The sequence below is a fragment of the Delphinapterus leucas genome, chromosome 5 (genome assembly GCF_059928025.1).
Source record: "Delphinapterus leucas isolate spDelLeu-1000000601 "Yukka" chromosome 5, BTC_Dleu_Yukka2, whole genome shotgun sequence".
NCBI classification, from domain to species: domain Eukaryota; kingdom Metazoa; phylum Chordata; class Mammalia; order Artiodactyla; family Monodontidae; genus Delphinapterus; species Delphinapterus leucas.
In genome coordinates, this window is record NC_143133.1 from 14106181 (window position 1) to 14130693 (window position 24513).

Consider the following 24513-nt stretch of genomic DNA (forward strand, 5'->3'; position numbering starts at 1 on the left):
CATATAAATACATTCACATGCATCAAGGAGCATGCAGAAAATAAATCAGAAGACTTCAAACTATTTGTCGTCAGAAAACAAAGTTTGGCAACCGTAATAGGCTGTATCTAGATCCAAGCCATAAAAGATAGAAGCGATCTTCACACAGTAATTCAGCAAAACATGAATCCCAAAAATCGTGGCAATGACCAATTCATAGACTAAAACAAAGTAATCTTTGAGTTAAAACCGAGAAACATTCAAATAAGATTTCATGAAAGGAAGACTGATGAAGGATGAAGACATCACCAAGGATGGGCACACAGGGATCTTGAATATTGTAGTAATTTTATTTCTAAAGCAGAATAGTGAGTACATGGGTATTTGCTTTATACTTCTTTATACTTTTGGGACACATATATAAGTGTATACATATGTGTCAATGTGCATAAGGATAAATACTTCACTAACAAAAATGAGATACAGAAAAAAATATGGAGAGATAGGAAAAAAAGGGAAGCAGGAAAAAACCTAATTTAACAAAAACAATATTTGAACATTAGAATTTGACTGAGGTATATTTTGTAAATATCATGTATATTGTATGGAAGTTATACAGTATAGAACATTTGAAAGACCTTTCCCTCAACAAAGTAGAAAACATGTCCCAAAACATTGCTAAGTCAAGTAAATTAAGTGCCTGGTGGTTACAAAACACAGCCTTATACAAACTACCTGATGTACTGAAAAGTATTTAGGGATAGGCCACACAAGCGAGTTTTATTACAAATCAATTAGACATTAATAATCACAAAATTAAGGTCAGAAATTTTAAAAATTATTCTGACTACATAAAAATAAAACTTTCTAACTTCAATATTAAATGTTATTTACAAACCAAAAAATATCTGAGCATGAGTTAATAATCTTTCTATTGCTTTAAAATCAGGGGACTTCCCTTGTGGTCCAGTGATTAAGAATCCACCCTCCAATGCAGGGGTCACGGGTTCGATCCCTGGTCAGGGAGCTGAGATCCCACATGCCTCCTGGCCAAAAAACCAAAACATAAAACTGAAGCAATATTGTAACAAATTCAATAAAGACTTTAAAAACGGGTCCATATCAAAAAGAATCTTTAAAATACAAATATTAAACAAATTAAAAAAATAAAAGGGAGAGAGATTTTGATTTCAATAAATTCTTTTGAACTCAAAAATTTTGGATTTTTGTTTAAATTTTACTCTCTCAACTTTAACACCTCCTCAGGAAATACAATGGGAAAAAAGTGCACATTTAACTCTGTGGCCTCTATAATTCTGACATTTTATTGATTGAGTATCATTAAGTACACAATCAATACTGTAATTTATTCTCATTAAAAGTTATTTGACAAATTATGCTGGCCAATGTGGTTGGATACGCTGGGATAGGAAAGTGATTTCTTTTTTTTTTAATAACTTTTTTTTAAATGTTTGTTTGTTTATTTATTTATTTATTCTTGGCTGCAAGGGTCTTCTCTGCTGCACGCGGGCTTCCTCTAGTTGTGGCAAGTAGGTGTTACTCTTTGTTGTGGTGCGTGGGCTTCACATTGCAGTGGCTCTCTTGTTGTGGAGCACGGGCTCTAGGCGAGCAGGCTCAGTACTTGTGGTGCACGGGCTTAGTTGCTCCGCGGCATGTGGGATCTTCCCGGACCAGGGATTGAACCCATGTCCCCTGCATTGGCAGGCAGATTCTTAACCACTGTGCCACCAGGGAAACCCCTAATTTACTTTTTTAAAAGGAAGACTTTCCTGGAATATCCCTGTTCCCAAGTCCCAATTCCTCCCACAGAAACAGTAAGTTTCCTGATTAATGAGTTTAGGAAAAGAACTGACTTGCAAAGCCAACACCTTTCTGCCCTTTTCTTTGGGAGCTAGCTGTCCACAAAAAGCAAGCATTCTGGTCTGCTCCTTCATGCTGTCAACTTCACAGGGCAGACTCCCTAAGAGAGGGAGAAGGGGAACATGCAGATGTGCAATGCCAACTGTGAACACATCTGTCTAATTCCAAGTTCCACATAAAGAAGTCCTTTGCGCTACTCTTAGACCCTCATCAACCCACTCCTTTTCTGTTAAAAGAATGACACTGAGCTTTAAAAAAAAATAAATAAATCTGAGTAAAAAATAAAGAGATGATTCAAAAACGAAATACCAGTGGCCAAATATGAAATGCTAACTCAACTGTACTAAGAAATGTAAAGTAAAACAGAACAGTTTTCACCTATCATTCTGACAAAACAGAGAATACCAAGCATTGACCAGCTTATATAAATGGACATTTCTCTCATGCTGTTGGAATGAGTATTAAGCAGTAGAATCTTTCAAGGGTAATCTGTCATTTAAAATGTATATACTTTTTGGGGAATTTCTTGGCAGTCCAGTGGTTAGGCCTTCATGTTCTCACTGCCAAGGGCCCAGGTTCATTACCTGGTCAGGAAACTAAAATCCCGCAAGCCGCATGGCCAAAATAATAATAATAATAATAAAATATATGTACTTTTTTATAAGATAGATAACCAATAAGGACCTACTGTATAGTACAGGGAACTCTACTCAATCTTCTGTGATAACCTATATGAGAAAAGAATCTGAAAAAGAATATATGTGTATATATATAACTGAATCACTCTGCTGTACACCTGAAACTAACACACATTGTAAATCAACTATAATCCAATAAAATTTTTAAAACTTTAAATTTTTTAATTTAAAAATTTTTAAAAAGTAAAATAAAATGTACATACTTTTTAATGAAACAATTTCATTTCTGAGAAATTATCTGGTAATCAACATAAGGTACAATGATGTCAGTATGAGATGTTCACTGCAGGGACTTTCCTGGAGGCCCAGTGGTTAAGACTCCATGCTTCCACTGCAGTCGGCACAGGTGCGATCCCTGGTTGGGGAGCTAAGATACTGCAGGCTGAGCGGCACAGCCCCCCCACCAAAAAAAAGAAAAATGTTCACTGTAGGTTTACGGATAAGTGTATTTAAATAAATGACCTCAGGACTTCCCTGGCAGTGCAGTAGTTAAGAATCCGCCTGCCAATGCAGGGGACACGGGTTCGAGCCCTAGTCCGGGAATATCCCACACCCGGCAGAGCAAATAAGCCCATGCACTGCAACTACTGAGCCTGGGCTCTAGAGCCTGCTAGCCACAACTACTGAAGCCCACAGGCCTAAGAGCCCGTGCTCCACAACAAGAGAAGCTACCACAATAAGAAGCCTGTGCACCAAAACGAAGAGTAGCCCCCGCTCACTGCAACTAGATAAAGCCCATGCACAGCAATAAAGACCCAACGCAGCCAAAAATAAAATAAATAAATTTATTTTTAAAAAAGAAAACAATATTTTCATTTTCCCATGTTCCAGCCAAAATGGAGGAAACCGCCCTCCTAGCATATCATTAGAAAAAACCTAAGACTGAAAAACAAAGCCAACCTAAAAATTAAAATATAAAGAAATTTTAATTTAAAAAAATTTTTTCAGGCAGATGAAACCTAAGAAAAATAAGCTACCAGTGGCTCCAAGTATATATAAACATACATGAACAAGTGTGTGATTTTCACATATCCATTTTTCAAACATCACTGGTGAGCCACTATACAACTTCTTTGAATATTATTCTAATATCTTAATCTATAAGGAAACAATTCCTAATAGACGAGGAATTCATTTTAAGAGCTTGGATAGTGAAAACAAAAACTGCAGTATGACAGGCGATTTTACTCATGACCATAATCTTTAGCAAAGCTTTAATTAAGAAAACGCACTGACAGTTATGAATCACATGTTTTATTACATTTAAGGGAAAAATGTCATAAAATGGCATTTTGCTACAGTAAATAAGTGCCTTAAAAAAATGTAAAACAAAGCGAGATAACCTCCTCCACCAGAGGGAAGACAGCAGAGGCAAGAAGAACTACAATTCTTCAGCCTGTGGAAGGAAAACCATTCACAGAAAGATGGACAAAATGAAAAGGCAGGACTTTGTACCAGATGAAGGAACAAGATAAAACCCCAGAAAAACAACTAAATGAAGTGGAGATACGTAACCTTCCAGAAAAAAAATTCAGAATAATGATAGTGAAGATGATCCAGGACCTCGGAAAAAGAATGGAGGCAAAGATCGAGAAGATGCAAGAAATGTTTAACAAAGACCTAGAAGAATTAAAGAAGAAACACCTAGAAGAATTAAAGAACAAACCAACAGAGATGAACAATACAATAACTGAAATGAAAAAAAAACTAGAAGGAATCAATAGCAGAATAACTGAGGCAGAAGAATGGATAAGTGACCTGGAAGACAGAATGGTGGAATTCATTGCCACGGAAGAGAATAAACAAAAAAGAATGAAAAGAAATGAAGACAGCCTGAGACCTTTGGGACAACATTAAACGCAACAACATTCACATTACAGGGGTCCCAGAAGGAAAAGAGAGAGAGAGAGAGGACCTGAGAAAATATTTGAAGAGATTATAGTCGAAAACTTCCCTAACATGGGAAAGGAAATAGCCACCCAAGTCCAGGAAGAGCAGAGAGTCCCAGACAGGATAAACCCAAGGAGAAACACACCGAGACACACAGTAATCAAACTGACAAAAATTAAAGACAAAGAAAAATTATTGAAAGCAACAAGGGAAAAACGACAAATAACATACAAGGGAACTCCCATTAGGTTAACAGCTGATTTCTCAGCAGAAACTCTATAACCCAGAAGGGAGTGGCACGATATATTTAAAGTGATGAAAGAGAAGAACCTACAACCAAGATTACTCTACCTGGCAAGGATCTCATTCCCAATTGATGGAGAAATCAAAAGCTTTACAGACAAGCAAAAGCTAAGAGAATTCAGCACCACCACACCAGCTCTACAACAAATGCAAAAGGCACTTCTCTAAGTGGGAAACATAAGAGAAGAAAAGGACCTACAAAAACAAACCCATAACAATTAAGAAAATGGTAATAGGAACATACATATCGATAATTACCTTAGGACCTACAAAAACAAACCCATAACAATTAAGAAAATGGTAATAGGAACATACATATCGATAATTACCTTAAACGTGAATGGATTAAATGTTCCAACAGAAAGACACGGGCTTGCTGAATGGATACAAAAACAGGACCCATATATATTCTGTCTACAAGAGACCCACTTCATATCTAGGGACACAGACAGACTGAAAGTGAGGAAATGGAAAAAGATATTCCATGCAAATGAAAATCAAAAGAAAGCGGGAGTAGCAATACTCATATCAGATAAAATAGACTTTAAAATAAAGAATGTTACAAGAGACAAGGAAGGACACTATATAATGATCAAGGGATCAATCCAAGAAGAAGATATAACAATTATAAATATATATACACCCAACATAGGAGCACCACAATACATAAGGCAAATGCTAACAGCCATAAAAGAGGAAATCAACAGTAAGACAATAATAGTAGGGGACTTTAACACCTCACTTACAGCAATGGACAGATCATCCAGACAGAAAATTAATAAGGAAACACAAGCTTTAAATGACACAACAGACCAGATAGATTTAATTGATATTTATAGGGCATTCCATCCAAAAAACAGCAGATTACACTTTCTCCTCTAGTGCACACGGAACATTCTCCAGGATAGGACAAATCTTGGGTCACAAATCAAGCCTCCGTAAACTTAAGAAAACTGAAATCATATGAAGCATCTTAACCGACCACAGCGCTAGGAGATTAGAAATCAATTACAAGGAAAAAAACGTAAAAAACACAAACACATGGAGGCTAAACAGTATGTTAGTAAATAACCAAGAGATCACTGAAGAAATCAAAAAGGAAATCAAAAAATACCTAGAGGGCTTCCCTGGTGGCACAGTGGTTGAGAGTCTGCCTGCCAATGCAGGGGACATGGGTTCGTGCCCCGGTACAGGAGGATCCCACGTGCCGCAGAGCAGCTGGGCCCGTGAGCCATGGCCGCTGAGGCTGCGCGTCCAGAGCCTGTGCTCCGTGACAGGAGAAGCCACAGCGGTGAGAGGCCCGCGTACCGCAGGGAGAAAAGAAAAGAAAAAATACCTAGAGACAAATGACAACGAAAACACAATGATCCAAAACCTACGGGATGCAGCAAAAGCAGTTCTAAGAGGGAAGTTTATAGCTATACAAGCCTACCTCAAGAAACAAGAAAAGTCTCAAATAAACAATCTAACCTTACACCTAAAGGAACTACAGAAAGACGAACAAAACCCAAAGTTAGTAGAAGGAAAGAAATCATAAAGATCAGAGCAGAAATAAATGAAATAGAAACAAAGAAAACAATAGCAAAGATCAATAAAACTAAAAGCTGGTTCTTTGAGAAGATAAACAAAATTGATAAACCTTTAACCAGACTCTTCAAGAAAGAGAGGAGTCAAATCAATAAAATTAGAAATGAAAAAGGAGAAGTTACAACAGACACTGCCTAAATACAAAGCATCCTAAGAGACTACTACAAGTAACTCTATGCCAATTAAATGGACAACCTGGAAGAAATGGACAAATTCTTAGAAAGGTATAACCTTGCAAGACTGAACCAGGAAGAAATAGAAAATATGAACACACCAATCACAAGTAATGAAATTGAAACTGTGATTAAAAATCTTCCAACAAATAAAAGTCCAGGACCTGATGGCTTTACAAGTGAATTCTATCAAACATTTAGAGAAGAGCTAACACCCATCTTTCTCAAACTCTTCCAAAAAACTGCAGAGGAAGGAACACTCCCAAGCTCATTCTACGTGGCCACCATCACCCTGATACGAAACCAGGCAAAGATACTACCAAAAAAAAAAGAAAATTACAAACCAATATCACTGATGAATATAGATGCAAAAATCCTCAACAAAATACTAGCAAACAGAATCCAACAACACATTAAAAGGATCATACACCATGAGCAAGTGGGATTTATCCCAGGGATGCAGGGATTCTTCAGTATATGCCAATCAATCAATGTGATACACCATATTAACAACCTGAAGAAGAAAAACCACATGATCATCTCAATAGATGCAGAAAAAGCTTTTGACAAAATTCAACACCCATTTATGAAAAAAACTCCCCAGAAAGTGGGCATAAAGGGAAACTACCTCAACATAATAAAGCCCATATAAGACAAAACGACAGCAAACATCATTCTCAAAGGTGAAAAACTGAAAGCATTTCCTCTAAGATCAGGAACAAGACAAGGATGTCCACTCTCGCCACTACTATTCAACATAGTTTTGGAAGTCCTAGTCACGGCAATCAGAGGAGAAAAAGAAATAAAAACAATAGAAATTGGAAAAGAAGAAGTAAAACTGTCACTGTTTGCAGATGACATGATACTATACATAGAGAATCTTAAAGATGCCACCAGAAAACTACTAGAGCTAATCAGTGAATTTGGTAAAGTTGCAGGATACAAAATTAACGCACAGAAACCTCTTGCATCCCTATATACTAACAACGAAAGATCAGAAAGATAAATTAAGGAAACAATCCCAGTCACCACTGCAACAAAAAGAATAAAATACCTAGGAATAAACCTACCTAAGGAGGTAAAAGACCTGTACTCAGAAAACTGTAAGACACTGATGAAAGAAACCAAAGATGACACAAACAAATGGAGAAATATACCGTGTCCTTGGATTGGAAGAATCAATATTGTGAAGATGACTACATTACCCAAAGCAATCTACAGATTCAATGCAATCCCTATCAAATTACCAGTGGCATTTTTTACAGAACTAGAACAAAAAACCTTAAAATTTGTATGGAGACACAAAAGACCCCGAATAGCCAAAGCAATCTTGAGGGAAAAAAACGGAGCTGGAGGAATCAGACTCCCTGACTTCAGACTGTACTACAAAGCTACAGTAATCAATACAATATGGTACTGGCACAAAAACAGAAATATAGATCAATGGAACAGGATAGAAAGCCCAGAGATAAACCCACACACCTATGGTCAACTAATCTATGACAAAGGAGGCAAGTATATACAATGGAGAAAAGACAGTCTTTTCAATAAGTGGTGCTGGGAAAACTGTACAGCTACATGTAAAAGAATGAAATTAGAACACTCCTTAACACCATCAACAAAAATAAACTCAAAAGGGATTAGAGACCTAAATGTTAAGACCGGGCACTATAAAACTCTTAGAGGAAAACATAAGAAGAACACTCTCTGACATAAATCACAGCAAGATCTTTTTTGATCCACCTCCTAGAGTAATGGAAATAAAAACAAAAATAAAGAAATGGGACCTAATGAAACTTAAAAGCTTTTGCAAAGCAAAGGAAACTACAAGCAAGACAAAAAGACAACCGTCAGAATGGGAGAAAATATTTGCAAACGAATCAACATACAAACAGACAAAGGATTAATCTCCAAAATATATAAACAGCTCATGCGGCTCAATATTAAAAGAACAACCCAATCCAAAAATGGGCAGAAGACCTAAATAGACATTTCTCCACAGAAGACATACAGATGGCCAAGAAGCACATGAAAAGGTGCTCAACATCACTAATTATTAGAGAAATGCAAATCAAAACTACCATGAGGTATCACCTCACCCCAGTTAGAATGGGCATCATCAGAAAATCTACAAACAACAAATGCTGGAGAGGGTATGGAGAAAAGCTAACACTCTTGCACTGTTGGTGGGAATGTAAATTGATACAGCCACAATGGAGAACAGTATGGAGGTTCCTTAAAAAACTAAAAATAGAGCTACCGTATGACCCAGCAATCCCTCAACCGGGCACATACCCAGAGGCAACCATAATTCAACAACACACATGCACCCCAATGTTCAATGCAGCACTACTTACAATAGCCAGGTCATGGAAGCAACCTAAACACCCATCGACAGACGAATGGATAAAGAAGATGTGGTACATATATACAAAGGATTATTACTCAGCCATGAAAAGGAACGAAACTGGGTCATTTGTAGAGACATGAATGGATCTAGAGACTGTCATACAGAGTGAAATAAGTCAGAAAAACAAATATCGTATATTAACGCATATATGTGGAACCTAGAGGAATGGTACAGACAAACCAGTTTGCAGGGCAGAAATAGAGACACAGATGTAGAGAACAAACGTATGGACACCAAGGGGCGAAAGTGGCAGGGGGTTGGGGGGTGGTGGTGTGATGAATTGGGAGATTGGGATTGACATATACACACTAATATGTGTAAAACAGATAACTAATAAAAACCTGCTGTATAAAGAATAAATAAAACAAAATTTTTAAAGAACATGTAAAAAAACCTACTTACTTCTCGTACTCTGAAAGTGCGAGTATCAATTAGTAGTCATTTTCGAGAGCAACTTGTCAACAAATGCGCTGTGACCTAACAATTCCACTTTTCTCTCCTACAGAAAATCATATATGTATTTTCTCTAGGATAAAAGGCATGCATAAAAATGTTTCTAACAACCAAGATGTTGATCAATACGTAAATGGCTAAATTAACTACATCAGTTATATTTATGGACCACTTCTCAGCAATTTTTTAAAGTTTAGATTAAAAAGGATCAACTTCATCACAAGAAAAAAAATTATTTTATAACTAAGTATGTAGGTGGTAGTTAACTAAACTTACGGTGATCATTTCGCAATATGTATACACAAATCTCAAATCATTATGTTGCACACCTGAAACTAATGTTAATTATACCTTAATTTAAAGAATAAAAAACTCACTAGTTGTAAAGAAGAAAAATAAAAGATCTACCAAAACTTTAAAAATATTCTAAACACATATACAAAACACTATATTCGGAAGTAATTTCACAGAAAGGACTGAAAGGATATTCAGTAAACTGGTAACATGACTATCTTTTTTCTGAAGGGAACATCAAAAGTTCCTTTTTTACAAGAACATATTTATGTATCATTTACATAACAATTAAAATGTTATTAGAGTTACAGTAAGCTTATTTGAGGCTTCTGGGAAGCACACTTGGAGAAAAGAAGGTTGATGGGGTCAAGAAGACTAAGGATGAAAAAGATGAAAAAAAATCATTTTATTTTTATTTTTTGTATTTTGGCTGCAACTCGCAGCATGCGGGATGGTTCCCTGACCAGGGATCGAACCTGGGCCTCTGCAGTGAAAGCACCAAATCCTAACCACTAAGCCTCCAGGGAACTCCCAAAATCAATATTTTTATACATCGTTTTTGTGTGTAAAAGAATTAAAACTGTATTGGAAAGCTGATTTTTAATATGCAAAATGTAACCATGGGTACAGGTAAGTGATTCATAAATCCCATACTGTGATTTTAATAAAGGTCTCCAAAATAAATACAACTACTTTAAACAAGGGTTGGGGGACAATTCTTTCCAGTCTCCTGACAGGAATTTAAAACTGCAGTGACACTATTCTAGGCCTCTCCTGTGGGCCAGGCTTTGGTTGAAAAGAGGACCTTATCTGGATTACCAGAAACAGCAATACACAAGCCAGAATCATCCCAAAAGTGGAGGAAAGTGTGTCACAAGGTCTGAAGAATGCCTCACCTGCAGTTCAGTTAGAACTGCAGGCTCTAACAGAAAATTCATGATTACAAGTCCTTAAATACTTCCCTACATTTCCTATGTTTCTATCTCTGGTAATAAAATTTCTGGTGAAATTTTATGGATGGAATTCCTGTACCTCATTGAGTGAGTGACAGTAAATCCAGGTTTGGTTAGGACAAACATAGTTTAATTCTGTTATTACAGCATAATTAATATCCTCTTTCCCTCTCATGAATATCCTGGTTTATAGGATAAATCACATAGGCCTCCTACTAGTAAGATTATTGTACTAATTTAACACTCCCCTAGTTTGCACCTACTCTGGTCTCTGGACCCTAAAGGTCCTCTGCTCCTATTTCATTATTCTTGAGGTTGCAAATTTGCTTAGGAAAATAGGAAGCCGGCAGACCCAGGTTATAGAAGGCAATCTAGTATTAAGAAATGAAAGAAAATATACCCAACTTCATTCATTTACAAGGCCTAGAAATCTTCACACAAGTCAACTAGCTAGGTAGTAACGCTATCTGGACTAGAACCCAAGTTGTGCATTTCTACCCAGCAATCTCTTATCAAAGTTACCTAAGTTATTCAATTACTAATAGAAGTTGTGTAGAAGTATAGAGTCAGTACTGCAGAGAGGCTATAAAGTTACTCTAGCACTCCACATATGAAGAACCGTATTCCTGAGGGCACAGAATAGATTCCAAGAACAGAAATGTTGCCTACAGAGAAACATCAGCAAAATTAAAAACCCCATGAACCACACCATACATCAAGAATCATCTGGTTCTTAATCTCCAACAAAGATTAAGGACCCCAGTGGTCCCCTGCATCGGCAGGCAGACTCTCAACCATTGCGCCACCAGGGAAGCCCTCTTTGCTAAATTTTATAGAGATTTTCCTTTAAGATTTTTGTTCTCTTCAGTTATTAATACTAGTAAACAAATAGATCTTTGCAGCTAGGAGAGACTGGTGGCAGTATTAAATTCAGAGCAAAATTTTAAGCAGCTTTTTCTGCAAGTGTTAAGATTTATCAAGAATGATGATTTAAAAACCATTTATCAGACCTCAGCTGTAAAATAACTTTTGTTTAAATAAAGTTATATTGTACCACAGCATTATAAAAAATGATTTGAGTATTACTGTGCAAATCAATTACCACTTATCTCACTCTGTTGGAGTTCCTTGGAAGAAATGTTACTATACTTCTATACCTGCAATACGTGTTTCTATAACAATCACCTTATATTTAACCGAATTTCCTTTATCTCTTTTGAGCCTCACAACCCTGTAAACATGCTTGAATTTTCCCTGTTCCACTGTTAACCTTTAATTTTTAAGAAAAGTGAAGACTTGTACGTAAACAGCTGTAATTTCTATATGAAAAGTTCAATTAATTTACAACAACTTAATTAGAAAGCAAAACTAGGAGATACTGGTTTCTGTCTTCGGTTTATTTAGTATTTCCACTTAAACTAAAAAAAAAAAAACAACCTGCAGTTGCTATAACCAAAATAAAGCACCAAGGGCCATACTGCATTGGTCAGCATTCAAATGCAGTGGCATAATCTTACCTCCCCTAGAGAGGTGAGCTAACTGAATGTCAGAAGACTACTGTTCACCTAATGTGCAATTCACTCGTCAACTATCCTATTTCATTTCAACCAGTTTCCACCACAGTCGTAAACTCAAAGCTTGTGAGTAGCAACTACAGTATAGCATCTCATTTTTAATATGACTACTTAGCACGGTTTTGAAAACACTGAAATTTTCAGCTTACCAATTATTTCACAATAAAAAATTCACAATTGCTCTTCCACTTAACATATAAACCCCCTTGCTCCGACTGGCTTCACTTCTTTTTAAAAAGTCTACAGAAACTTTTCTATAGGATGAACTGCAACACCTACCTAAAGTCAGCTGTCCCATGTCACTAACACGTGGGGTAAGACATAACTGAGGCTGTGCCCGCCGAGCGGCTCAGCTCCGTGACCCCCGCCATGCCCCACCAGCCAAGGAGAACCCGAGGTCCCACCTCTTCCTGCTGCTCCCTTCCCAGATGTCCATTTATGTAAACAGGCAGAGTGAATGACACCTTGGAACGAAACACCTCCGACTGACAGGGAACGGAGGCCTGCCCCTCCCCCAGCCCCCCGCCAGCATCTGCCGCCACGCGAGTCGCCCCTGCACACACCCTCCCGGTGCCCACCGCAGAGGAGCCACAGACCTGCCTCCAGGGTTTCCAGTAGAGGCAGCGGCGGCGGCCCCGTCCCGGCGGGGGACAGGTGCTGGGGAGGCTTTTTGGTCCAGGGATTCTCCTTCGGCGGCAGCGGCGACGGCGACGGCGACGGCGGCAGCTTTTCCTCAGAGCCTGCCGCCGCCGCCTCCTCCTCCCGGGCGTCCTCGGCCGGCGGGTCCCGAGGCAGCGGTGGCGGCGGCTCCCAGCCGAAGGGCCCCCCCGGCCCGCGCGCCTTGTGCGCCAGGTGCAGCGCCAGGGGCTTCACGGACACGGCCGCCTGAGGCACGCTGTGTCCCAGCACGGGCGCCGGCAAAGGCTCTCCCCGCGCCCCCGTGCGGGTGGCGAGCGCGTTCCTCTCCTCCCTCGCCGCTTCCTTGCCCTCCCGTTCGGGCGGGGGCAGCTTCCCGGCTTGCCGGCTCGCCGCGGCCGACAGCAACTCCCTCTCAGCTGGTACCGCGGGCCGCTCCTCCCGAGGGTGAGCGGCGGGCACCCGGGCGCGAGCAGACATCGTCCCCCTGCCCCAGCCGCCCCAGCCGGGGGCGGCCCGGGGCCAGGGAGCCCGGCTGCCCGTTTCTCCGCCGGGACACTGACTGGCTCCGGCCTGGGGAAGAGAACCCGAGAGCCCGGCCGCCCGCGTCGGCTCAGGCCGCGGAGCTCCCGGCGTCGAACGGGGCGCTAACCGCCCGCCGGCCCAACCCGCGTCAGCGGCGCGAGCCCCGAGCCTGCCAACACGCGCCGGGCGCCGAAGCTGGAGGCCGGAGCCCTCACTTGGCGCGGGCTGCGGCACAAACGCCGCAACACGAAGCTGTAGTACCTCTAGCAGAGTCAGGTAGGCTCGCGCTCCCACAGCCAGTAACTGCTCGTGGGGTCAGAGGCGGAGGCGGGGGCGTGGAGGGGGCGGTCCCAAAGGATGGAGCAGGGGCGGGGCCTCCCGGAGGAGCGTGACGTGGCCGCTTACCGGCTCCTGCCCTAGCCGGGCCGCCGCCCGCGGTGGTTGACTGACGACCCCGCCAGGGTGCCGCCCTGCTTGAGGGCTGGCCCAGCCCCAGCGGCCAGCCGAGAGGGAAGGAGAGCGAACTGGGCGATTCCCCGGCTCGCGGGCTACGGCGGCCCCCTCTGCGGGCGCAGGGGCGGGGCGCGCACCGAACCTCTGCGACTCGCGACGGGCTCGCGCCTTGCTCCGCCGGCTGCGAGCGAGGGGCGGGGCGCGCTGCGCACGTGGCGCGGGGCGGGCGGTGGGGTCGCTTTGCCCCAGGCCCTGAAGTGCAGTTGACTCCAGGCGAGTTGGGTAATCTTGGCCACCGACGCTGGGCGGCTCCCGAATGGGCCTGGGTACCACCACCGAGCCACCTTGTCCCCTGCGTCTGTCGCCTCTCCCCATGAAAACGTTTCCCCTGGCGCTTTGGGGCACTGCGGTCATCTGTAATATTGAGCCGCGTCCAAAATAAAAACAGTGTAATCTGTAGGTAAAGTTATGAAACCTTTGCCCCGGCACTAGGATTAGTGCACTTCCCCGCCCCTATTCCCACCCACGATCCGAAGTATTTCTAAAGTCGTATGGAGTAAAACAGATTGTTAATACTTCGCCGGCTTTTTAAACAATTTTATGAGGTTTTTTGTGTGCGTGCCTTTTTTTTTTATAATGTGATTCAGTTATACATATATATATTCTTTTTCAGATTCTTTCCCATCATAGGTTATTACAAGATACTGAATATACTTCCCTGTGCTATACAGTAGGTCCTTGTTGTTCACTTTATACACATATGTTTTTGAATTTGTAGAGAACACTTGTTTACAAATTAACCATGCTCCAAATACTTTTTCCTGGAATGGATATATGTTAAAAAGGTACAAATATATTTTGATTTTTAAAATGCAATGAGAGCTTTCTACTTGGCAGTCAAATGAGTGATATTGGTTTCATGTGCGTGTATTTATGAGTTAATAATGTTTCTGTTCCCGTGCTAGGTCGCCGAAAATGGGTTTACCTAGGTGAAAAAAATTTTCCCTGAGGGACCGTCCCCCCCCAACCCCCTGAAAATATCTGTACCTGACATTTGTATGGACTTGGCAATGGGTCCCTCCTGGCTTCCTTTAAGGACTGCCAAATGTGTACAGGACTCCCCTCCCATGAGTCTTGCTTCAATCACATTAATCTCGAGATACTTTCTTTTTGTTTACTCAAAAGTTGTACTAGGCATAAATTCCTTATTTTCCTAGGGCTAATAAACTATTCGCACATTACAACTATAAACAATAAAGCATTTCTTGTTTTCCACTGTGCTTCCACCTCTAAGTGTATTCCCAGAGAGGCGCCATCTTTTCTAGCTCTCTTATTGGTGAAGCCTTGTGTTTTTAACTACCAACTAAGTGCTCTTCCTGCTATAATCAGCCTTTTGGAGTCTCGCCAGGTAATGCTTGACTCTTTTACAAAAGCCTGGCAACAAATTCACACTCCACATGACTCAGAGAACACTTTCTATTTTACCATCTATTTAAATACACGTGGATTAAAGACGAGGATTCAGTTGAGAAAAAGGGTATTTGGAATGGTTCCTGAAGTTAGATTCATATGGGCTACCTAATTATGGTTGGTGGTTTTGTTTGTTGCTGTTTTGGTTTTTTTTTTTTAAGTGAAAAATCATAAAGATGCTTTATTGACGAAACACAGGACTTTCTTGGCAATAGGTTGTGCTTCCAAGGAGAGAAGAACTGGAGGGTAAATGTGTACTCAAAAGGTCTGCAAAGAACTGGACAGTAGGTGTTTGGGTATCTTCACTGTAGTGCAGTGCCACTAATGTCAGTGAAGGGAGTTGGCTATTTGTTCTCCCTTTTTAAAACACATATTACTAACTCCTGCTTCCACGTAACTGCCTCTTGGAAACAACTTCACCTATCTTCTGTTTGCCCCTCCGTGTCTGTTCTCCATCCCTTCCCTGCTCTGTGTCAGGGAGGGCTGACCCACCCAGATTACACCTATGATAATCCCTTGTTCTGCTTGGTATCTCAATGGATTCAGGTAGTGGGAAGTATCGGCAGGAGATTCAAGGCCAGAAGATAGTGGGGTCATAGTCCTTATTCCCCAGGATGGGTCACCAAGGGTTGACTGCAGAACCTTCTCTGTACAGTTAATCTCTAATCCTTCCCTTTGCCTCTTCAGGCCTAAGTGTAATAACTGCTAGCCCTTGGGGTACTGCATTATCCCTTGTTGGTTTCCCCGACTCTTACCTGCACCTCTGTAAATAATTTAATAATTCTCTTCAAATTATTCAGTTTGAGCTTTCCATCTGGTATCTGATGGGAACCTGACTGACCTAATTTGCCATTGCTGAAGCCCCGTTAGTTTGTCATCTGGCCTCTACTCTGCAAGATTCTTCCTTTGCTTCTTATTTCAAAATCATCGAAGAAAGACTTTATTTTTTGTAGCCTGATCACACAAATCATTATCCATCCTATGGATTATTTGCCCTTGGGTAGGATCCCCATCTGGCCTGGAGAAACAAGTTATTGGTTCAAAATACTGCCATCAAGGCAATGGGGATGAGAAAGCCAGTTATCAGTAGGAATGTGAGAGAGGTACATCCTATAACCAGGTTTTTTTGTTTTTTTTTTAATAAATTTATTTATTTATTTTTTGTCTGTGTTGGGTCTTTGTTGCTGTGCGTGGGCTTCCTCTAGTCGCGCAAGTGGGGGCTACCCTTTGTTGCAGTGTGCGGGCTTCTCATTGCGGTGGCTTCTCTTTGTTGTGGAGCACAGGCTCTAGGCATGTGGGCTGCAGTAGTTGTGGCACGCGGGATCAATAGTTGTGGCTCGCAGGCTTAGTTGCTTCGCAGCATGTGGGATCTTCCCGGACCAGGGCTTGAACCCGTGTCCCCTGCATTGACAGGCGCATTCTTAACCACTGCACCACCAGAGAAGTCCCCTTTAACCAGGTTTTCTTCCCTTTTCCCAATCCTAGTGAGTGGACCACCATATAACCTAGGAGTCCATATAACCCTCACCCTCCATAATCCATTCATTTACAAATATCTCAAGCATCTGCCAAGCAGTGTTCTAGACACTCACCAAGACTGATTGTACCTCCTAAGTGTCTGTCACAAAGTCCTGCTTTCTCCACTGCCACCACCCTACTCCAAACTGCCTTTATGCTTCTGTAATACTGTTACAACCTCTTAACTGGCCAGCCTCTCTGCCTCCACTGAGACCTATTTGATACAATTATTGTGAGGATTGCATGAGATAATATGTGTAAAATGCTTACCAAGACCTTAGCTCAATAATACTGCCTATTTTTATTGCTTTTAAATCCATAGACTTAACCAGGATATGTGGATTTAATTTTACTGAATTACTGAGGTTAGAAGCCTGATCTTTTTTTTAAAAAAAAATGAAAAACTGGACTCTAGAACAGAGATATAGGGTTATCTTTTCAAAAAAGAGAAAATGTTCTCTAGGCCTCAGAAGTTATGAAACACCTAAAGAAATTATACAAACTTGATGATCACATGTTCAAATGAGCCTCTAAAAAGGTGAATCTTGTTTTTCCTGTTTAGAGTATGCTAATATGTCTTCAGGTGATTGAACCCATTTCTCTTCCCCCTCCCCCTGGTGTCTCAGGAAATCGAAGTCCCAAGAGAACAATCAAGATCTTTGTTTTTATTACCAGTGCAATTGAGGTTCAGGCTGGTAAAAATCCAATGTGCAGATAGCTGTACTGCATACTAGAAAGGTTTCAAAGAATACATTAGATATAATCTATTTCAAAGTCCTACAGTTCAAGGAGAAGATAAAACTAAACCCAGAGATTTTTTTTAACTTCCTATAAAATAAATTTTTTTTAATATAAATTTATTAATTTTTTTTTTGGCTGCGTTGGGTCTTCGTTGCTGCCCGCGGGCTTTCTCTAGTTGCGGCCAGCAGGGGCTACTCTTCCTTGCGGTGCACGGGCTTCTCATTGCGGTGGCTTCTCTTGTTGCGGAGCACGGGCTCTACAGGCGGATTCTCAACCACTGAGCCACCTGGGAAGTCCTAAAATAACTCTTAAAAAAACTAGATTTTTAAACTAGATACACTGAAACATCATTTCCTCCAGTTGCAGAGCCTTGGGCCCTGCTTATCATAATAACTGCTTTAATTATGAGGTAATTCTCAGAGAAGTACTAAATACTTCCAATTATCTCTAACCTTCAAGGTAGGATCAGTGCTGTGTGTTTGAAAGGCTTTGCTCCTTCCCTTCGATTAATACAACTGATGTATTCAATCTTAAAGTGAGAATAAAAGCACCTCTAGAAAATTTTGCTCTTTTTTTACTTATCTGTATCATACAAATAGGTAAAAACACTGTGCTTGTCATGTAAACATAGCTCCAAAACAAATCTAGGCTACCTTTCAACCAGATTGCCATTCCTAAGTAGTAGATCTCTCTACTTTTAGGTAGGTTTTAATACACCAGTTCAACAGAATAGGAACTCTCTCAAAAGTTTGGGCCTTGTCTAAAAACTCTCAGCCAGTAATAGCTAGGATTGATACTGAACACTGTCTGCCTTTCCTGCCACACTATTTAGTCTTTTTCTTCTACAATAACTTGAAATAACACAAATAATGAAGTAATAGTTAATCTTTTAAAAAAAAACTCTAAAAGCATAAGCTCAAGGAATTCTCTTCCAGTTTTCAAAGAACAGGGATTTTCAAACAATAGGGTATACAAAGGATTCATAACCTTTCTGAATTCTTCACACTATCCAGTTATATTTAATATTAGTATAGCTTTATGAATACTGGCACAACACAAATGAGATCTTTAAATTCAAGTTCAAATGAACTTCAGTGGTTGACATTAGAAAAAATAAAGTTTCTCTGACAGAGAAATTAGCGAAAAGTTTTTGTCACCTTCTTAAAACTTATTATAGCTAATTTTAATCAATTAATAAGTATTCACTGAGTGCTTACTGTGGTCCCATGACTGAGCTAGACCCTGGGGATACACTGGTGAACTGGTCAGTTCACGAACTTACGCAGAAAGGCAGAATGCATAGTGCAGTAGCTTTCACACCTCATGACTTGATGCATATAATTGAACCAAAAGCTTCACAAACCAGTTAACATATCCTTACAAATGAGTACATTCTCATGTGATCTATTCCATTTTACTTTTCTAAAAAAGCACTAAATTAATTTCCTGACACAGGTACATACAGATTGTAACATACAGTTTTTAAAAAAATGACAGTGGCACAGTGGTTAAACTGAAACTAGATTATCTGGGTTCAAATGTCAGCTCTGCCACTTCCTAACAGTAAAACTGAGGGCAAATTATTTAACCTCTCTGTGATTTAGTTTCCTTATCTGTAAAGTGTGAAGAATAATTGTACCTAGTTGTATGGTTGCTGTGAGGATTAAAAGGGTAAGTTTATTTAAAACTCATAGGGTGGGGACTTCCCTGGTGGTCCAGTGGCTAAGACTTCACACTCCCAATGCAGGGGCCCTGGGTTCTATCCCTGGTCGGGGAACTGGATCCCAACTGGATCCCAACTGGATCCCACATGCCCCAACTAAGAGTTTGCATGCTGCAACTAAAGATCCCTCATGCCGCAACTAAAGATCCTGCATGCCACAACAAAGACCCAGCACAGCCAAATAAATAAAATTTTTTTTAAATAAAACTCATAGAGTGGTACCTGGCAGATTGTAAGGGTCAATAACTAAAATCTGCCATCATTACCACTACAACTATTATTATTATTACTATTATTAGAGGAAACTGACAAAAACCAAACTCAATAATTACAGATTGTTGATAAGTATTATGAAGAAAACAAATCAAGGAGGTAAAATTTAAACTGAGAATTAAAGGATGAGAAGGAACAGGCTATGGGACAAGTATTCTGTTAAAATGAAAAGAGCTTGGTGTAAGCTCCTTGGTGGAAGAAGTGGGAGTGTATTTACCAAGGCCTGGTAAGAGGACTGTAGCTAGGACACAATAAACAAAGCATGGGTAGGGATGAGATTGGAGAGGTAGCCTAAGGCAGACCTGCAGGGGCTTCTAGGTGTGGCAGGGTTTGAATTTTATTCTCAGAGCAATAGGAAGACACCAAAAACTTTTAGCAATTAATTAACACCCGTGTTGCTGCAGTATGGAAAATGAAGGGAGATGGGCAGTGGCAAAATCTAAACTGAAAAAGAAGTGGTTGTGGTAGTCCAGGAATGAGTTGATGGTCTGGATTCAAGTTGTGGCAGCACATATGGCAATAAAGTGACTTTCATTTTGGAAATAGGACTTGCTGATCTAATAGTTGTGAGAAGTAAGATAAAGAAGGAAATCAAGTTCTAAATTTCTCCCTAGAGTAACTAATAGGGGTTGAGGTAGGAGTGTGGGATTAGGCACTTTGCCTCATTTTCTTAGTATTCTTAGCATGTAATTAAGTAGGAGAAATTAATGAGAATTAACTGTAGGTGGTACACCCTGAGTGTAACATCTGAGAGAATCAAAATATAGGGAATAAACATGAAAATCATGTTCAACCTTATTAGAAATCAGGGAGGGGCTTCCCTGGTGGCACAGTGGTTGAGAGTCCACCTGCCGATGCAGGGGACACAGGTTCGTGCCCCGGTCTGGGAAGATCCCACATGCCGCGGAGCGGCTAGGCCCGTGAGCCATGGCCACTGAGCCTGCGCATCCGGAGCCTGTGCTCCGCAAATGGCCCACATTAAAAAAAAAAAGAAAGAAAGAAATCAGGAAAATGCAAATTAAAACCACAATGAGAAAACACTATAACCCACCAGAGTGATTAAAAAAAGGGTCTGACACTAGCAAAATTGTTGATGGGGATGGGGATAAATGAGAACTCTTATACATTCATAATATAAATTAGCACAACCATTTTGGAAGTCTGTTGGGCAGTATTTACTATAGTTGAACAGGAACATATCTCTGACCTGGCCATTTTAGTCCTACCCAACAGTAATTTGTGCACCAAATGACATGAACCAAATGTTCATAGCAGCATTCTTTATAATAGCCCTTAACTGGAAATAACCTAACTGTTCATCAACAGTAGAATATATTAGTGGCATAGTTATATAATGAAATACCATACAGCTTTGAAAAATGAACAAACTATAGCTATAAGAAACAATGGGATTATCATAGACATAATGTTAAACTGTTAAACAAAAAAAAGATGGAGGACACAAACCAATACACTGCGATTTATACAAAATTAAGTTACATAAAGTTCAAAAAGAGCAAAATTCAATCTATTAAAAGTCAGGGGGGATTTCCCTGGTTGTGCAGTGGTTAAGAATCTGCCTGCCAATGCAGGGGACACGGCTTTGAGCCATGGTCCAGGAAGAGCCCACATGCCATGGAGCAACTAAGCCCGTTCACCACAACTACTGAGCCTGCGCTCTAGAGCTCACAAGCCACAACTACTGAAGCCCGCGTGCCTAGAGCCCGTATTCCGCAGAAAGAGAAGCCACTGCAGTGAGAAGCCCGGGCAATGCATAGAAGAGTAGCCCCTGTTCGCCGCAACTAGAGAAAACCCTCGTGCAGCAACAAAGACCCAACACAGCAAAATAAATAAATATAATTTTTTTAAAAAGTCAGGATAGTGGTTACCCTTGGGAAGAAGGATGGAATTAAGAAAAAAACTTATGTGGAATGTGATCGATTATTCATGCTAAATGACTCAAGTGATTGCCTGTGAATGCTCAGAGGACCATAATTATTTGCTTATATTTGAATAATTGCTCTCTGTATGTACTCAGTTTTCTCATATATAAAATGGGGATAATAATGGTACCTACCTTATAAAGTTCTTGTGAAAATTAGAAGAGTTAAAATATGTAAGATGCTTGATACATTGCCTAGTCCATGATGTTAAAAACTATCAAAATATTAGCTATTGTTGTTACTACAGGTATGTGATAATAGAAAAGAGACAGTGCTGGGCTTCCCTGGTGGCACAGTGGTTAAGAGTCCGCCTGCCAATGCAGGGGACACAGGTTCGAGCCCTGGTCCGGGAAGATCCCACATGCCGCGGAGCAACTAAGCCCGTGTGCCACAACTACTGAGCCTGAGCTCTAGAGCCCGTGAGCCACAACTACTGAGCCCACATGCCACAACTACTGAAGCCTGCGTGCCTGGAGCCCATGCTCCGCAACAAGAGAAGCCACAACAATGAGAAGCCCGCGCACCGCAATGAAGAGTGGCCCCCACTCGCCACAACTAGAGAAAGCCCGCACACAGCAACAAAGACCCAACACAGCCAAAAATTAATTAATTAATTAATTTAAAAAGAGAGTGCTTTAAGAAATTTATTAAATAATTGGATATGATATATATTAATATGTTGCTAGTATTTCTTTTTTTGGCCACACTGTGTGGCATGCAGGATCTTACTTCCCCCACTAGGGATCTAACCTGTGTCCCCTGCAGTGGAAGCAGGAGTCCTGACCTCTGGACTGCCAGGTAATTCCCGCTAGTATTTTCTTGAAATTAGAGTGTCCTGTCTTCTGAATTTGAACATCTCAAAGTAGTGATGGACATATCTGTCCATCATAAAGTACACAGGCATGAAGATAGCTACTAACTGTACTTGCTCCCCATTGCTCTTGATTCTGTGATAGCCAAACCTGGCTTCCCACCAAGATTTGCCTATTAGAGAAGGGATATGTAGATCAGTGAAGATCAGAGTCGAATTAATTTAATAGTAACATTATTCATTGAAAAATAATAACTTATATTTGTTTTTTGTTTTTTCTATTTTTTAGCCTGAGGCACAGCATGCGGGATCTTAGTTCCCCACCAAGGATGGAACCCATGCCCCCTGCAGTGGAAGCATGGTGTCTTAGCCACTGGACCGCCAGGGAAGTCCCTATATTTGGTATTTAATACATCAACTTCTCCAAGTGCATCAAAGCAGATCTCTTTTATTATTTCTTTTCACTTTGAAATATAAACAGAAATAGAAAGAATAATATAGGGAACTCTCATTTACCCATCATCCAACTTTAACGATTAACCACATTTTGCCACTTTTGTTTCATTTATGTATACCCCTGTATTAGTTTTGTATTGCAGTCATAACAAATTACCAAAATTTTAGTGGCTTTAAACAACAAAAATTTATTATCTTGTGGTTCGTAGGTTAGAAGTCCAACTGGGGTCTCACCAGGATAAAATCAAGGTGTTGTCAGAGCTTCGTTCCTTTATGTAGATGCTAGTTTTTTCTAGCTTCTAGAGGCTGCCTACACATTCCTTGGCTCAGGCGTCCCTTTCTCCATCTTCAAAGCCAGCAGTTATTGGTTGAGTCCTTCTCACATCACATCTCTCCAACCTCCTCTGTAATGTAGTCAAATCTCCCTTTGCGCCTCTGTTCTGCCTCCCTCTTCTACTTTTGAGGATTCATAAGATTAGATTGGGGCTTCCCTAGTGGCACAATAGTTCAGAATCCACCTACCAATGCAGGGGACACGGGTTTGAGCCCTGGTCCAGGAGGATCCCACATGCCACGGAGCAACTAAGCCCGTGCACCACAACTACTGAACCTGCGCTCTAGCGCCCGCGAGCCACAACTGCTGAGCCCGCATGCCTAGAGCCCGTGCTCCGCAACAAGAGAAGCCACCGCAATGAGAAGCCCACGCACCACAATGAAGAGTAGCCCCCACTCAAACAAAGACCCAATGCAGCCAAAAATAAATAAATAAATAAATAAAATTTATTTTTTTAAAAAAAGATTAGATTAGGCCCATCTGTATGATCCAGGATAATCTCCCCATCTCAAGATCCTTAATGTAATCACATCTGCAAAAGCCCTTTTGCCAGATAAGGTAACCTGTTCACAGGTTCCAAGGATTAGAACATCTGTACAGGATCATTATTCTGCCTGCTACAACTTACACACACACACACACGCACACAGGCGTTTTCTCCTGCAGTATTTTAAAATAAATCTGAGACAATTTTGCCTATAGACACTTCAGTATGTATCTCTATTTCTTTTCTGCTTCATCTTCAGTCCAGTTTCTGACTCCACACTCAATCATATCATTAAAATCACCAATGACCTACATGTTAATAAGTCCACTGACTAATTTTCAGCCTTCATCTTTCATTTATTAGAATTAAATACTCAATGATAGCTAATAATTAACACACATATACTTAACACTATTCTAAGTGCTTTGCATGTGTTAATCCTCAAAACAACCATATAAAATAGAAATGATTATTGCCTCCATTTTCAGACAAGGAAACCAAGTGGATAAATGGCTTGCCCAGGATCATACAGTTAAGAAAGTGCCAAGGCAAAGATTTGAGCCCAAGCCATCTGGCCCCAATTTTCTCCATAATTCATACGCTTAACAATATACTACACTATATTGCCTTTCTTTTTCCTTAAGCTTGTTCAGAAATATTAAAAAAATATATCTTGCGGTGATTTATTTTGTTTCTTAAATCCAATTACTCTATCATATGGTAAAACCAAATGGTACAATATTGTTTATAGTGTTTATAATGGGAAAAAATATTCTACCTCACTGAGTCCTAGTCCCCAAAGTCACCATCTCTCAAATTTTGACTTGCCACTATAAAACATGAGGATTGAGCACACTTACATTAGCCCATCCTCCCTTTCCTCCCTATTTTTGATATTTATCGTTTATCTGTTTACTTTAAGGAACATATTTGAATGTTTACTTACTA

The 24513-nt window shown here is 40.5% G+C and overlaps 1 protein-coding gene across 5 annotated transcripts in view; it reads right to left on the reverse strand.

Annotated features, from left to right (window-relative positions):
• The window catches only part of LARP1B (La ribonucleoprotein 1B), a 120131-nt gene extending 106465 nt beyond the window's left edge, over positions 1 to 13666 (reverse strand). For 4 of the 5 annotated variants that reach the window (XM_089911515.1, XM_089911514.1, XM_022556929.3 and 1 more), the window contains exon 1: positions 12792 to 13666. In XM_089911515.1, coding sequence (XP_089767641.1) covers positions 12792 to 13311 — 520 coding nt within the window. In that variant the 5' untranslated portion in view covers positions 13312 to 13666. The remainder of the gene's footprint in view (positions 1 to 12791) is intronic. The other variant, XM_022556930.3, reaches the window with a different exon arrangement.
• Between the last annotated feature and the right edge of the window lie 10847 nt (positions 13667 to 24513).